General features: G+C 36.0%; 1 protein-coding gene across 3 annotated transcripts in view; it reads right to left on the reverse strand.

The window, feature by feature from the left end:
- LOC124416408 (trithorax group protein osa-like) overlaps window positions 1–13,513 on the reverse strand; it is a 150,753-nt gene that overhangs the window by 129,727 nt on the left and 7,513 nt on the right. For all 3 annotated transcript variants that reach the window (XM_046897431.1, XM_046897432.1, XM_046897433.1), the window contains exons 4-6: window positions 1,937–2,047; window positions 1,643–1,764; window positions 1,311–1,507 (exon numbers count right to left, since the gene is read on the reverse strand). In XM_046897431.1, the coding sequence (XP_046753387.1) occupies window positions 1,311–1,507; window positions 1,643–1,764; window positions 1,937–2,047 (430 nt within the window). The remainder of the gene's footprint in view (window positions 1–1,310; window positions 1,508–1,642; window positions 1,765–1,936; window positions 2,048–13,513) is intronic.

Raw genomic sequence — 13,513 nt, forward strand, 5'->3', positions numbered from 1 at the left:
CTCTACCTATTTTCACGTTGCCATAATATCGCTAGTGTTCAGCAATAAATGAATGATCGACCCTGTACATCGGTATTGCTCCTCAGCATGACAGTCTGATTCCCCTTCTGTCTTTCGGCTTCATCCCTACAGTTCCACCCATGCGTTTACGTAAGAAAGTGTGGTGTGGGTGTGATTTTCACCTTGCCATTCAGTAAACAAATTCAAAACGAACTCTGAAGGTCATTTTGGTCGCACTTTGATTCTCTGCAACTCATTCGTCGACAAGTATTAGGAGGAGGAGGAGGAGGAGGAGGAGGAGAAGAAGAAGAAAAAGAAGAACTCTATTAACTGCCTCCAGCGCAATGACCCTACTGCCGATCTGTAAACGTTTGTTGTAACGTGCGATGTCAAAAAATGTTCTGGTGCGGTACAGCGAGGCAACACCTCACACGACTTCTATAATATCAATGAATTCACGAACGCAGCACTGACATCCTAAGTGTTATCAAAAGCCGGGCAGACGAAAAAATCCGTCACCAGAAGATTTAGAGTTGAAGGCAATTAGCGAAACAATTTGTATTGTAGCTTAAATCGTCGAACTATGTTAGTGATTATTTTGTGTTTTAATTATCTTTGATAAATCAAGTTACTCGTACACGTTACGTCTTCCAGACCTTAGATTCTTTTCCCACACTCTTACAGCTACCTTATACCCTGCATCCTCTTCTCATCATTTCACTGTGTCTCCTGCCCTCTACTCCGATACTACAACCAGCAAGTCCCTTGCACCCTTCCTTTCACATTTTCACTCTGAAGTCATCTTTCATACAGCCAACATCTAAATTCACCTCTTGCTTTTTGCTCCCCCGCCTCTTCTCATTATAGTTTTCACATCTTTTACAATAAATCAATTGTACTCAAACATTCAACTCCTCAATATAAGTTCCTCTCATTTCGTCCTATACTTCATACGTGCGGGTATTCGACGGGTGGCAAACCTAAAATGTGCCGTATTACCATCACGGCCGGGTACGGATGCGGTCATAGATAGCCGGCTGAGTTCTAACTTGGCATTTTTATGGTTTTTGCGGTTAGCGTTTTCTGATTGAAATCTGGTACCAACCACCCTTATTGTTAGATTCAAATAAAATGAAATTTCGCCATTTTACTTGTTAGTGCAACCACGAAACTCTGACCAATCAAAAATATTCGAGCAATAAGAAAAGGACTATTGCAAGTTCCTAAAATGCAGTTCAACTATTACACACTAGTCTAACAAAACTAAACATGCATCAGTATTAATTATTGAAACAATATCTAATTCTTACTCAATATATAGGTGTAGTGGCTCTGGTGATTCCACGCCCAAAACCGGGTCTATAAATTGTGAACCTCGTCCTCGCAATGTTACCGTAGCTCCAGTTTCACCTCGAATGTACAACAAGTTCGAGCCTCCAGCGCCAATAATTCTACCACGTAAATCGAACCCCTGTGGTGCATTTTCAATCCCAACACATATCTTTTCCTGTCCACGGAAAGAAAAATAAAATGAATCATATTTTATTGAAATTTCTTCATATAGTATTGGTCAAATCAGTGTCGTTCAAGCGATTAAGAATAGATCTGCGTCAAAGTCGGCAAATCTTCGCTAATGTCTTACCACAGTCGGTACAGCCGAGTGAAGGCTCATCAAAGGCGGAGGAGCATTTGTAAATCTGCTGGGCCTGTTTAAAAAGCTTTGATGCTCAGTCTTAATAATTTCGCCTATTTTCTGAATAGCCACTGTAATGAAATAAGTATAAAAAATCTATTAGGTACTATCCACAATCAGGTAAAAATTCAAAGACTGCAAAATAGAATTGTAAAGTGGTGAAGTCAGTAATAAATATTTGTAATTTATACAGAATAAATATTTAAAGATGCTTATAATTGTTGAAATAAGAAACATACTCACGGTCAATATTGTGCTTTGTATGTCCTTGTATATACAAATAAAGTGATCGCTGATTAGAACATATTTTTTCTTGCTCCGTCATAAACCTTCCACGAGTAGATACAATGGCTCCTGTAATATTAATCATTAAAATATTTATTGTTCAGTTCTTCATATATACCTATACAGGACATCTCTGTATAAGAGTATGGCATCACTAATTTACCAGATTATTAAGTCGAGATAAGCAATAGAATGGTATATATTTGAAGCATGAAGTACTTCGCAATCGTTACATGTACCGAACACAGAGTGATCTCGGACTTCTCAGAGTCAATACTGTCACTCCATAGGGCCTGACTACCAGATCTATTGAGGGGGTATTCTGATCTAGAGGTCTAAATTTTAGGCATTTTCCTAAGTGAGATAAAAAAGAAATAAAATACGTTTTTACCATCCTTCTTTTTACAAAACCTTTATTGATGTTTCAAGAATACAAGAAAAATTCATGAAAAAAAAATCAAAAATACCAAAAGTCGCAGGGTGGTAAAGTGGAGACTACTTTCCAAAAATCAACTTAGAGACTTAGTCTCAAAGGTCTAAACTTTGAAAATATCGAGGAAAGAAACAACGATTTTTTCAAATTTCTAGACCAGAATACCCCTTTAAGGTGTCAATGCCAATACAGCAGAACGACTAAAGATACATAGGAAATTTTTTCAATCGTTAAATGCTAATTAATTACCTAAATGACAAATTCTTTGCTTCGACCATTTTTAAAAAAAATACTGTACGTTCGCAACATGAACCTAGTATTGCCACCTTCCAAAAAGAATAGCAATAGTTAATGAGCAAGATGAAAAAAACACACACACAAGATTTATACGCTAATTAATCCCTGCCGCCAGGAATTTTTCGCCTTTTTCTGCAGCACCCGTATACCGGTTTCTGCCAAAAAAAAATCAGTTTTCACCATCGAAAATCATCCCTATTTCAGAGATTCCACCCTTTGTGCCGAAAATGTAAAATGTCCTAACGATTGAGATACGGGTATTTACTCGCTGTAGAAATAATTCGCTAATTAATTGCTCCCGAGAGAGTTCAGTAATTGCAGCCAATGAAGCTCAGTCTCCATCTGCCGAGATCATCCCCATCTGGTATCCAGCCTATATAGCATGACAATATGTCGTTTTTTTCCATTTTATATAAATCATATATACTAAAAATCAGTTGGGAAATCTGAAACAATTTGTACGTATTTCGAATTGTACTTCAAATGAACAATCATATGGATTTTACGATATTTTGTTTTGTTTGTTAGATACAAAATTAAAAAAAAATCTTAGAACAACCGTTTCAGTTCTAATACTTTGATAGCTGAATTCTACGCAAAAAGCACCCCCCCCCCCCCCCCCCCCCCCCCCGCCCCAGAATAGATCTTTCAAGTCTGTAATCATATATATTATTATTTCATGTAGCTAGAAATGAAGGTTGGTGATCTTTGAGTACATGTGACATTAGGACAACGCGTTCACACCACACGATAGATATAGAGAATTTAAAAAAAATGTATACAAGAAATTACCATTAATGTATAAATTAACGATTTAAAACAAAAATGTTTTTGAAAAATTTGAAAAACTAAGAAAAATTAAGATTCTTTATAGATGTCTGCCCCCTCGTGGTAAGAATCGGTTAACAATGGTTTGAAACATTGGCTAAAAGCATCAACTGTGCGTGCATGCTATTTTGAGAAGGAACAAAACACCATGTATGAATACTTTTGAAACTAAATCATTGAAATTTTCAAATTGTAAAATGAGACCCGTACTTGAGTTTATTTTGAACTATCGAACACAGTCATACACACGCGCGCTCATGTATACATCGCTATATTAGGTAGAAAGATATTTCACCACCGCCACCACCGTATCAGGAATCTAGGAAGGCCACCCTTCTTTCCGCTGCCCACTCTCCTCCTATTTAACCTTTTCTCTGCACCCTTATACCTATACAGATTGAACCCTTCACCCTACATATGTATATACTAGGGTGATGCAAAATAAAAAAATTAATTTTTTTTTCGCGGAAACAGGCTGAAAAGTTGCTTTGGGTATAAAAGTAAGCCTGTACAAATTTGAATTCTGAATATTAATATTAAGATACTCCGCATCGCTCTTTCCTATTTCCCATCAGAATAACACGGGAAAGATGGTTTTTGCTCAACCTGATTTTTATAACTAGCCAACGACGTGTCGTACAGACAATTCGCAGACATATTTTTGTAGAGAATTGAACGCTTCACAAAAATGGTCTCTTGTTATTTTTCCATAAATCTACTATTTCAAAAGTTATTTAGGGTCAAAAATTGATCCCCTATAACTTTTGAAGAATGTATTTATCAAAAGCTGACAGCAGACCTTTTTTGTAGAGCGTTCAATTCTCTACAAAAATGTATCCGTGAATTTTCCGCACAACGCGTCGTCAGTTAATTATCAAATTCGAAAGGAGCAAAAACCTTTTTCCCGTGTTATTCTTATGAAAAATAGAAAAGTGCGATGCGGAGCATCTTAATATTAATATTAAGAGCTCAAGTTTTCACAGGTTTACTTTTATACCTAAGCGAAACTTTTAAGCCCATTTGCGCGAAACTTTTTTTTTAATTTTTTATTTTTAATCACCCTAATATATACCCTCATACCTATAAAGATTGGACTCTTTACTCTATATTTACAGGAGACCGGGGCACGACGGACACCCAAAAAAAGTTGAAATAAATATTTTTTTTTCTTGTAATAGTAAGATATTATTAGAGGTTTGTTCAATACGTGTTGCACTGAAGTATGCAATTTTGGAAAGAATAGATTTTACGACAACATTTTTTTTCCAAAAATTCTTTAAAAATTATATTTCAGATAAAGGCCATTTTCTCAATTTCGTCAATACCTCCCCGCTATCCCGTAGCAGTGGCAAAAAACGCAAAAAAAAAAATTAACAAAACAAGAATTGAAAAACTCTATGGAATACCCCATACAATAACATCGAAGATAAAAAGGAAAAAAAGTTGAAAAAATGTGGGATACTGCTTTTCGATGAGGTCTTTCAGCTCAAAAAATTGCAAAACGCTCTGAAGGGGTGAAGCCGGATCAAACGTCTGGAATCAGTGAACTTGCTTATATATACCCTCATATGTACAAACATCTAACCCTTTACCACCTACCCTCCCCCCTCCTTATCCCCCCTAAACCTACTTCCCCCTTTTACCCCGTGCCCTATGTATATTTCTATATTATGAAGATATTTCACTGCTGCCGCGACTACCGTGTCGGGAATCCAAGAACCCTGACATGCATAACCTGACCCACCTCGTCCATACACACGCAAATACACCCTACCGCAACCTGACACACCTGAACACACTTGAATAGACCCGATATCACACGAGCACCCGAACGCACAGGAACGCGCGAGCGCCCACACACGCACCCACATTTGGAGTCAGGTTAATTCCAGGTAAACGCCATAGAATTCTGGGAAGGACTCATAAAATTCTTTGGACACCCCTGGAATTCCGAGTATAACTTGTAGAATTTTAAGAAAGACCATACATCCATATATATATATATGCGCCCTATGTTTCCTATACATAAAGATATCTTTAAAAACAGACCTCAAAAATCTGTATGTTTTTTGAAATCACAAAAAGTATAGCTAAATATGCATTTCTGTTATTCGAATATGTCTTATTTATTTCATAAACATTGACCGAGTTACACTCGTTTAAAGCTGGTGTCAAACATTTTGGACGTTAATAAGTTAAGACGGCTGCAGACGCATAATGATGGTCACGTACCTCCCTCGAGGCGCACAAGCTGACCACTTATGGGGGCATATCCGATAGGGTATGGGGGACTGGTCGTGGTCGTGGTAGTTGTCGTTGTTGTTATCATTATCATCATGCTTTTATCGAAAAATTATGAAATTTCAATTCCTGACGAACTTCCGCGATCATCTTGAACACAGCTAGGTAGATACAGACAAACTATGAAATTTACATGACCTCACAGTCAAACGATTAATAAAGGGCATTAAAAATTGCGATGTTGCATTTATTTGAACGCATGCTTCGTCGAAAAAAATTCTAAATTTCAATTTTTGACAAACTCCTGCGATGATCTCGGAAACGGTCGAATGAAAAATGTGAAATTTCAATGATTTCAGATTCAAATGATGTGTATAAAGAATTTCCATGGGCTGTTTTCTATTACCGTATGATTCTACCGAAAAAAAATCTTAGAACTCGAAGAATTCGAACATAGTTCATACGACGTTTATAGAAAATCAACAAATTAATATAAAACGAAGAAGATAATGGAATAAGTAACAATTTCATGAATAACAGAAGAACTATTTGACGAAAGAAAAGAAAATTTTAATTACAAAAGGTGTTGTTCATACTTGATTGTACTTTCAGTAGTTAAATTGGTTTATGGTATAGATCGAAGAAAAATACTGGGAAAAATACTATGTTTACGGCTTTTTCTTTTATTTTAGTAAACCACAGTTTTCAGGCAATTCTGAAATAACTTAATAATGGCGTTCCTTCCTAATAAATCACTCTAAAGAATTACATGAAATTTACAATACATTTAACATGGAATATCGCATGAAATTCACAAATCAGAGTAGAACCTCGCTTCTCCGACCTTGAATTAACTTGTTCTAACTTGGAGGTTTTCGCATTATCTGAGATGCTCATCTCATCCGAGCACTCCGCATTAACCGAGGTGTAAGATCGGATAATACGGAGAACCTTGGATAAAACAAAGTAATCCGCTATGCCTATTTATCAAATAGTCTTGTACGGCTAATTTGTTTCAACATGGATAAACTTATAAAAGTTTCTTGCTATTTTTTACATTGCAAGCTATCGACTCGACAGTTCCGTTTCTGAAGTCAACGAGTAATAACGTGATGGCTTGAGTTATGCACATTTTCCGTATTATCTAAGACTTCACTTATCCGACGTATGCTCTCCCCATATTACCCCGGATAACCGAGCTTCTACTGTAGATATCTGAAACGAAAATCCATATCCTTGTATGACTGAACTGATAATAGAACATTAATTTACATAGACCAATGAGAAATTCAATTCAGACGTCATTGAAAAGTACAAGAATTTTCCCAACACGCGTCGTAATACATCGAATTTCTGATTTAAAATGTCAATATTGGAACAATAACTCGTTCGTTTCCAACAGAGGATTGAATATACAACACTTGACGAAAATCAGGGAAAGGTAATGAGTCTGCGCACGCTGCGCACAAGCACGAGTCGAAACGAGCCGAAGACAAGTGCGAAGCTCGCATGCGAATCACTATTCCCCGGTTTCGTCACTAATTACATACAATATCAATCATCACGAATGCATCAAAAACGAGGTTTGATGCTCGTAACACGTGCCTGAAATGGCCTGCAGCGTCAGGTGTGTTGTGTGTATCAGATCTAGCCTCACTCAGTTCACTTCGAATGCGCATCACAGACTTATCAATTATTCCACATCAAGCGGGACAACTTTCCAACGGCATGTGCTTAAAAATTGTCGTAACTTTTCTAACAGATCCTTTGGGGGAAATTCATGCTCAAACAATTGTTTTTGACTCGTATGGTTCAAAAGTTACAAGGGGTTGAATTTCGGAAAAATCAGCAGAAAATTGAAATCATGCTCTCCTTTAAACGTCGATATCTCGGGGTCCCTTTGTCGTACAGATTGCAACAAAAACTCATGTTGAAATTCTTGAATCGTACTTTGATCTTATTTATTTCAAATTTATAGAATCAATGATTTTCCATTTATTATTATGAAGTATATTATTTAAACGTGATTTTCAAGATGATAACCCTCCTTGAAAATTGAAAAAAAATATGAGCATGGTCCTTGATTCATTTTCTAAGAAACCTGTAAGTTTCAAATTGGAACTCAGAGGTGAACTATATTTAAAAAGCGATTGATTCATGCGGGACGTCGTACTTGGCCCCGTACGCAAGCGCACCAAAACCAAGGCTTGTCCACTTTACATACAAGGAATGACGGGAGGCATAATACACATATTCAACTTCATTGAATCTATCATATAACGAATTTATTTATTTCATTACATACTGAATACTCGACTTGTAACAGCAAAAATTTTCAATGGAAATTCGCACCTAACTAAAATCTCAAATCTCAGAACATAATATTACGAAACTAGAACTCTTAGCTGTGCGACAGCTACCGTACGTCAAGAACAATATTTCATATTAGGATAGATTTCATAAAGTGCAATAGGTCACAGTGGTATTCAAGTAATTACGTACTAAATAATAAACTCAAAATTACTCAACATAAACTGCAGAACTTTAGGTACATTTCAATAAAATATTAAAGTAAACCGCAAAGGGTATAGCCGGGTTTGTGTGGGAAATCTGCCCCCGCGGCTTTTTGATTTGCATTTGAGGGATCGATTTGACATCAAATAAAAATAATTCAGCTAAATTTTTGGCTAATTATCTCAAACAGTTTGCGAGATTTTCGAAAAAAAAGCTTTTTTCGATTCAACTTTTTTTTCAATAGTAAAATTAAAAATTATTGAACGATGATTGTTTTCCCAATTCTTAGGAGTAAACGGGATAAAAAAAACACCCTCATTATGAATCTTAGGTAAAAAGCCGGTTTTTAAGAACAGAAATAAAACTATTATAACTTTTTTTACCGTGTTATTTAAAAGTGTCCACCGCCAAACTTTGTCATAAAATGTCTTCTATGATCCTTTACACTAAGGAACTTTTTCATTTTTCTTGAAGTGGTGGAACGTTGTGAAAAAAGAGAATAATTTTCTTTTTTCAAAATCTTGCATTAACCCTTTGAAGCATACAGTTTTTAAATGATCGTTTGATCGTGAAAATTCTCACACCGGGGTTATTAGGGTCACTGATTACGAATCCGCTATCAGATTTGCGAAATTCAAGACGGCGGATTCAAGATATGTGTCATTTTCAGCAAAATTCCACAATTTTTCGCTACCATATTATATCCGCCATTCTAAATTTAAAAAATCTGAATTAGGATTCGTAATCAGCGACCCCAAAAATCCACTTTCACTAAATTTCAAGTTATTTCCTTGGATAAATTTTTCCAAAAAATTGTCATTTTTTTAGTTTGCTTGTGTATAAGTATTGAATTATAAACAATTATGCTCATTAGACTGCATTTTTATGTTCGTTGATCACTAAAGTAACTGAAAAGCGCAAAAAATCAGATCTGAATACGTAAGAAAGTAAATAAATTAGAAAAATTCAAGAAAACCGAGGTGGGAACGTGGGTTCCCACTAGGCTTCGAAGAGTTAAGAGGACACGTCAGTGAAACTCTAAACTTTTTCGATTTGTTTGAAACTTGAATTCATAATAAAGCTCCATAAAACAAGTGGTTTTTACTCAGTTCCAATCAGTTGCGTTCCACATGTATCCAGTTATTATTTAAAATAACGTGGAAAAGTTCTGTTTTTCGAAAAGCTCCTTGCGTCACAATTCTCATCGTAAGAATCTGAAAAAATGCCACAGCCATTAGAGGAGCATATAAAACAAAAGTGACCATGGAAATTGGAATCGGATAAGTTACTATCTAATTGTCCCAATAATTGGTGATTGACAATTTTTGTGAAAATTCTTAATTATGTGGGAACTTGTCGGATTGCCATTTCCATGGTAACTTTTGTCCTTTACGCTCGTCTCATGGCTATGGAAGTTTTTGAGATTCTTACGATGAGAATTGTAAAGCAAAGAGCTTTACGGAAAACACAACTTTTCCACGTTATTTTAAATAATAACTGGACACATGTGAAATGTAACTAATTGGCACCGAGTCAAAATCACTTGTTTTATGGAGCTTCATTATGAGTTCAAGTTATCAAGTTTCAAGCAAATCGAAAAAGTTTAGAGTTTCACTGACGTGTCTCCTCAATGAACGATTTGTAAAAAAAAAATTAGTTTTCATTTTCTTTCATAATGTTCCACCATTTCAAAAAAAAATTTTAAATCCTGAGTGTAAAGGGGTATAGAAAACATTTTCTGACAAAGTTCCACCACCAAGGTGGACACTTTTAAATAACACGGTAAGAAAATTTATTATAGTTCTATTTTTGTTCTTAAGAATCGGCTTTCCACTTGAGATTCATAAGGAAAGTGTTTTTTCATTTCGTTTACTCCTAAAAATTGGGGAAAAAATCACCATTCATTAATTTTAAATTTTACTACTGAAAAAAAAATAATATCGAAAAAAAGTTTTTTTTCGAAAATCTCGAAAACCGTGTAGATAATAAAGAGGTAAAAATTTAGCTGAATTATTTTTATTTTACGTCAAATCGATCCCCCAAATGCAAATCAAAAAGCCGCGGGGGCAGATTTCCCCCACTATACCCTTTTCGTTTCTATTAATATTCGATTTACTTGGAAAACGATACTTCTACTTGAATTCTGGGTATTGAAATATCTCTTAGCAACAACTTGCTTCCTTGAAATAGGTTTGATGCAATGAAATTTCACTGTATCACGTACTAACTTCACTTTTTGGCATCGAGCTTGTAATGCAACAGCTTCTTCGTTATAATCCTCATTAGTGAAAAAATCCATATAAATATTTTTAACATTCTTATTATTCTTAGCCCAAGAAAAACATTTATGGGGACTGTTTATCGGTTCTTGTGACGGTTCTAAACTGCTTTTCGCAGCAAATGTTTTAAGGGCACCGCCAATGCCATCACAACAACCATTCTGCTCTAACTCCAGTCTTCTTTGTAATGACATACGTTCAAAATATTTTGTTGGTTTTCATACTGTGCGCTAGCTCCGCCAGAAAAGTAAATGATTTTATTAACTTCGCGTATTTCACGCTTTAGAAACTCCACAAATTTTCGTTAAAAAACATGGATGGCGATGGTGTCGTGTTTGAGGCCCTCTGAAATTGCTATATAATTCTTGTGTTTATCGTTTCCGTCTTCTTTATAGTAGGCAACAAAAGGATGTATCGACACGTGGTCGTTGTTCTAGTGTACATCCTGAATCACGTCCTGGATAACAAACGCAAATTTTTCTGCAAAATCGCAGATCACTAAACATTCTCCTGATTCAAATTCTTTTCTTTTTTTAAATAACCGAACTGCTGCTGAGCCATCAATGCATGTGTCACCAGCGATTCCAGTTGTGCTCGGAATTTTTCCAAAAAATCTTCGACAGGTGTTTGCATAGTTTCTAGATTTTTTTGCACACTGATACCCATTGTCTGTACATCACGGTATCAATCAATTCCTCCTCGAATGATTCTTCCAACTGCGTCACTACATTTTCGGTGCCTGGACAACTTATACGCTGCTTCAGATGGCATTTGGCTGCGGGTGGGTTGCACATCATTCGTTTCAAACAATCTTTGTAATTATCCAATGGATGCAGCGTATTTGCTGTCAATTGTGCTATTCTTGCACTATCTAACAATGGTTACGCACATACACAAACTGAATGAGTCCTGCTAGCTCCAGGGAGTACGCAGTGTTTCGGCCTTAGCTCCCAAAACTTTGAAATGCCGATCTTCAAATCGGGGTACATTGCCTTGAAGATGCGGTATGTCTCTTTTAAATTGGAAAATATCAATCGTTTCTATTTACGTATTTTCTGATCATTTTCCTTAACTGCAACATAATTTTTTTATCCGCCATCATACGACTAACGAGATCAGATGTATAAAAATTCACAACACAGGTTACTGTATCCAACGTTGACGTATATATCTCCAAATATCGAAGTCCACGTATCACAGACGCGAAAAAATGCTTAACAGTCCCATTTTATAAACGATTCTCAACAAAACATTCCAACACATTTTCATTCGACGCAGATATAAAGAATCGGCATTCATTCTACAAATTTATTATTGCGATTTCGTAAAATCCATGCCATTTCGTTATTTCTGCCTCAAATAAAAGTGTGTTGGAGATTTTTTGTTCAGAATTGTGTACAGAATGGGGCTGTTGAGCCCTTTGGATGTTTAAAGATATACCGGGACAATCTCTTGAAACTATAAAATCAACTGCGCATACGCGAGTTTTATCGGATGTTCGTGCAGACTGGCCACCCCGAGTTTCAGCCATCAAACTCTGTTTATGGCTGCGATTTAGTTGATACGATTTTTGAGGTTAGAATCTCAAGTGATTGACGTAGTGTCTCTGAAAGGCTTCGAAAGCATTTTTTTTTTTTTGAGTCTGAAGTTGATTCTTCAAAGGAGTGTCGGAATTTAATGCTATTGCTCTTTGAAAATTTGTTGTATTCAATTTTTTCTTGTTACTAATTTTATTTATTTATTTTATCTTAACATTATGTTATAATAATTGTTCTTTGAAAATTATAATAATTTATTATAAACAAATTCAAAATCTCATTATATTTTTACGAAACTAGTAAAAACAACAAAAACAGCTATATAATAACAAAGTGTGAGAAAATAAATTTCTGCATTTTTTATGGCATTTTCAAAACTTGTGTGTTACAATAGTTGCGGCGCCAGTGAGACGGAATCGAATATTCACGGCGAAAAGTCTATCAAGTTTCCAATTCGTGTGAAAGTCCTTACTCGGGGGTTTTTTGGGTCGCTGATTACGTATCCGGAGTCGAAATTGCGAAAAACAAAATGGCGGATCCAGTACGGCAAAAAATTGATTCAAAAATATATTTAATCGGGGTGAAAGTCCTTACTCGGGGGTTTTTGGGGTCGCTGATTACGAATCCGGAGTCGAAATTGCGGGAAAAAAATGGCGGATTCAATATGGACGACATTTGTATAAAAGGTGTTTTATTTACGTCACATTGCATTATAATAGTTATGTTTTCCTTAAAATTAGATTCATGTGAAAGATTGAACATTGGAGTAACTATACAACTTTATTCATCGTCGGAAGGACAATCTGATTTACAGTCACTGAATTGAACTGATGATGCAAGGCTCGAGCTCTCCTCACTTGTTGAGACGCTTGGCGCAGTTAATAACTGGATTGCTTCTGGTAGCAATGATCTCATTTTTTTAGCGGGTAATTTGCGCAGACTCGAAATATATGGGTCAGACGTTAATAGTAGGCGTGAGAAAACGTCCACCATGGTTTTCGTTCGTGAAAATTTTCGTGAAAAATCTGATCTATTCTTTTTAATGTATTTATTAGTAGACTCTTGGGCGTCTTCGGACATTTGTCCAATTGGCAATATTGCAGATTGTATAATTGCTGTGCCATGAATCAAAATTTTATGCATCGAAGTAGGCATGTAAAACCACGGATACAACGTTACAAAGTCGCGAGCTGTTTGCACGGCATAATCTTGAAATCTGATTGGATCAATTTCATGGCCACTCGAAAGTGTTTGCAATATAACGTAAAATCGCTTGATCAAGTCTTCATTTACCCCCGTAATCGAAGCAGAAGTGGTTGAATCTTCAAAGAATCGTCGAGCAGTATTCCCATCATTAGAGCTACCAAATCCGGGCTTTGGTTGATCAACTACTAGACCCATTCGT

Source organism: Diprion similis, chromosome 2 (genome assembly GCF_021155765.1).
Source record: "Diprion similis isolate iyDipSimi1 chromosome 2, iyDipSimi1.1, whole genome shotgun sequence".
In the NCBI taxonomy this organism is placed as follows: Eukaryota; Metazoa; Arthropoda; class Insecta; order Hymenoptera; family Diprionidae; genus Diprion; species Diprion similis.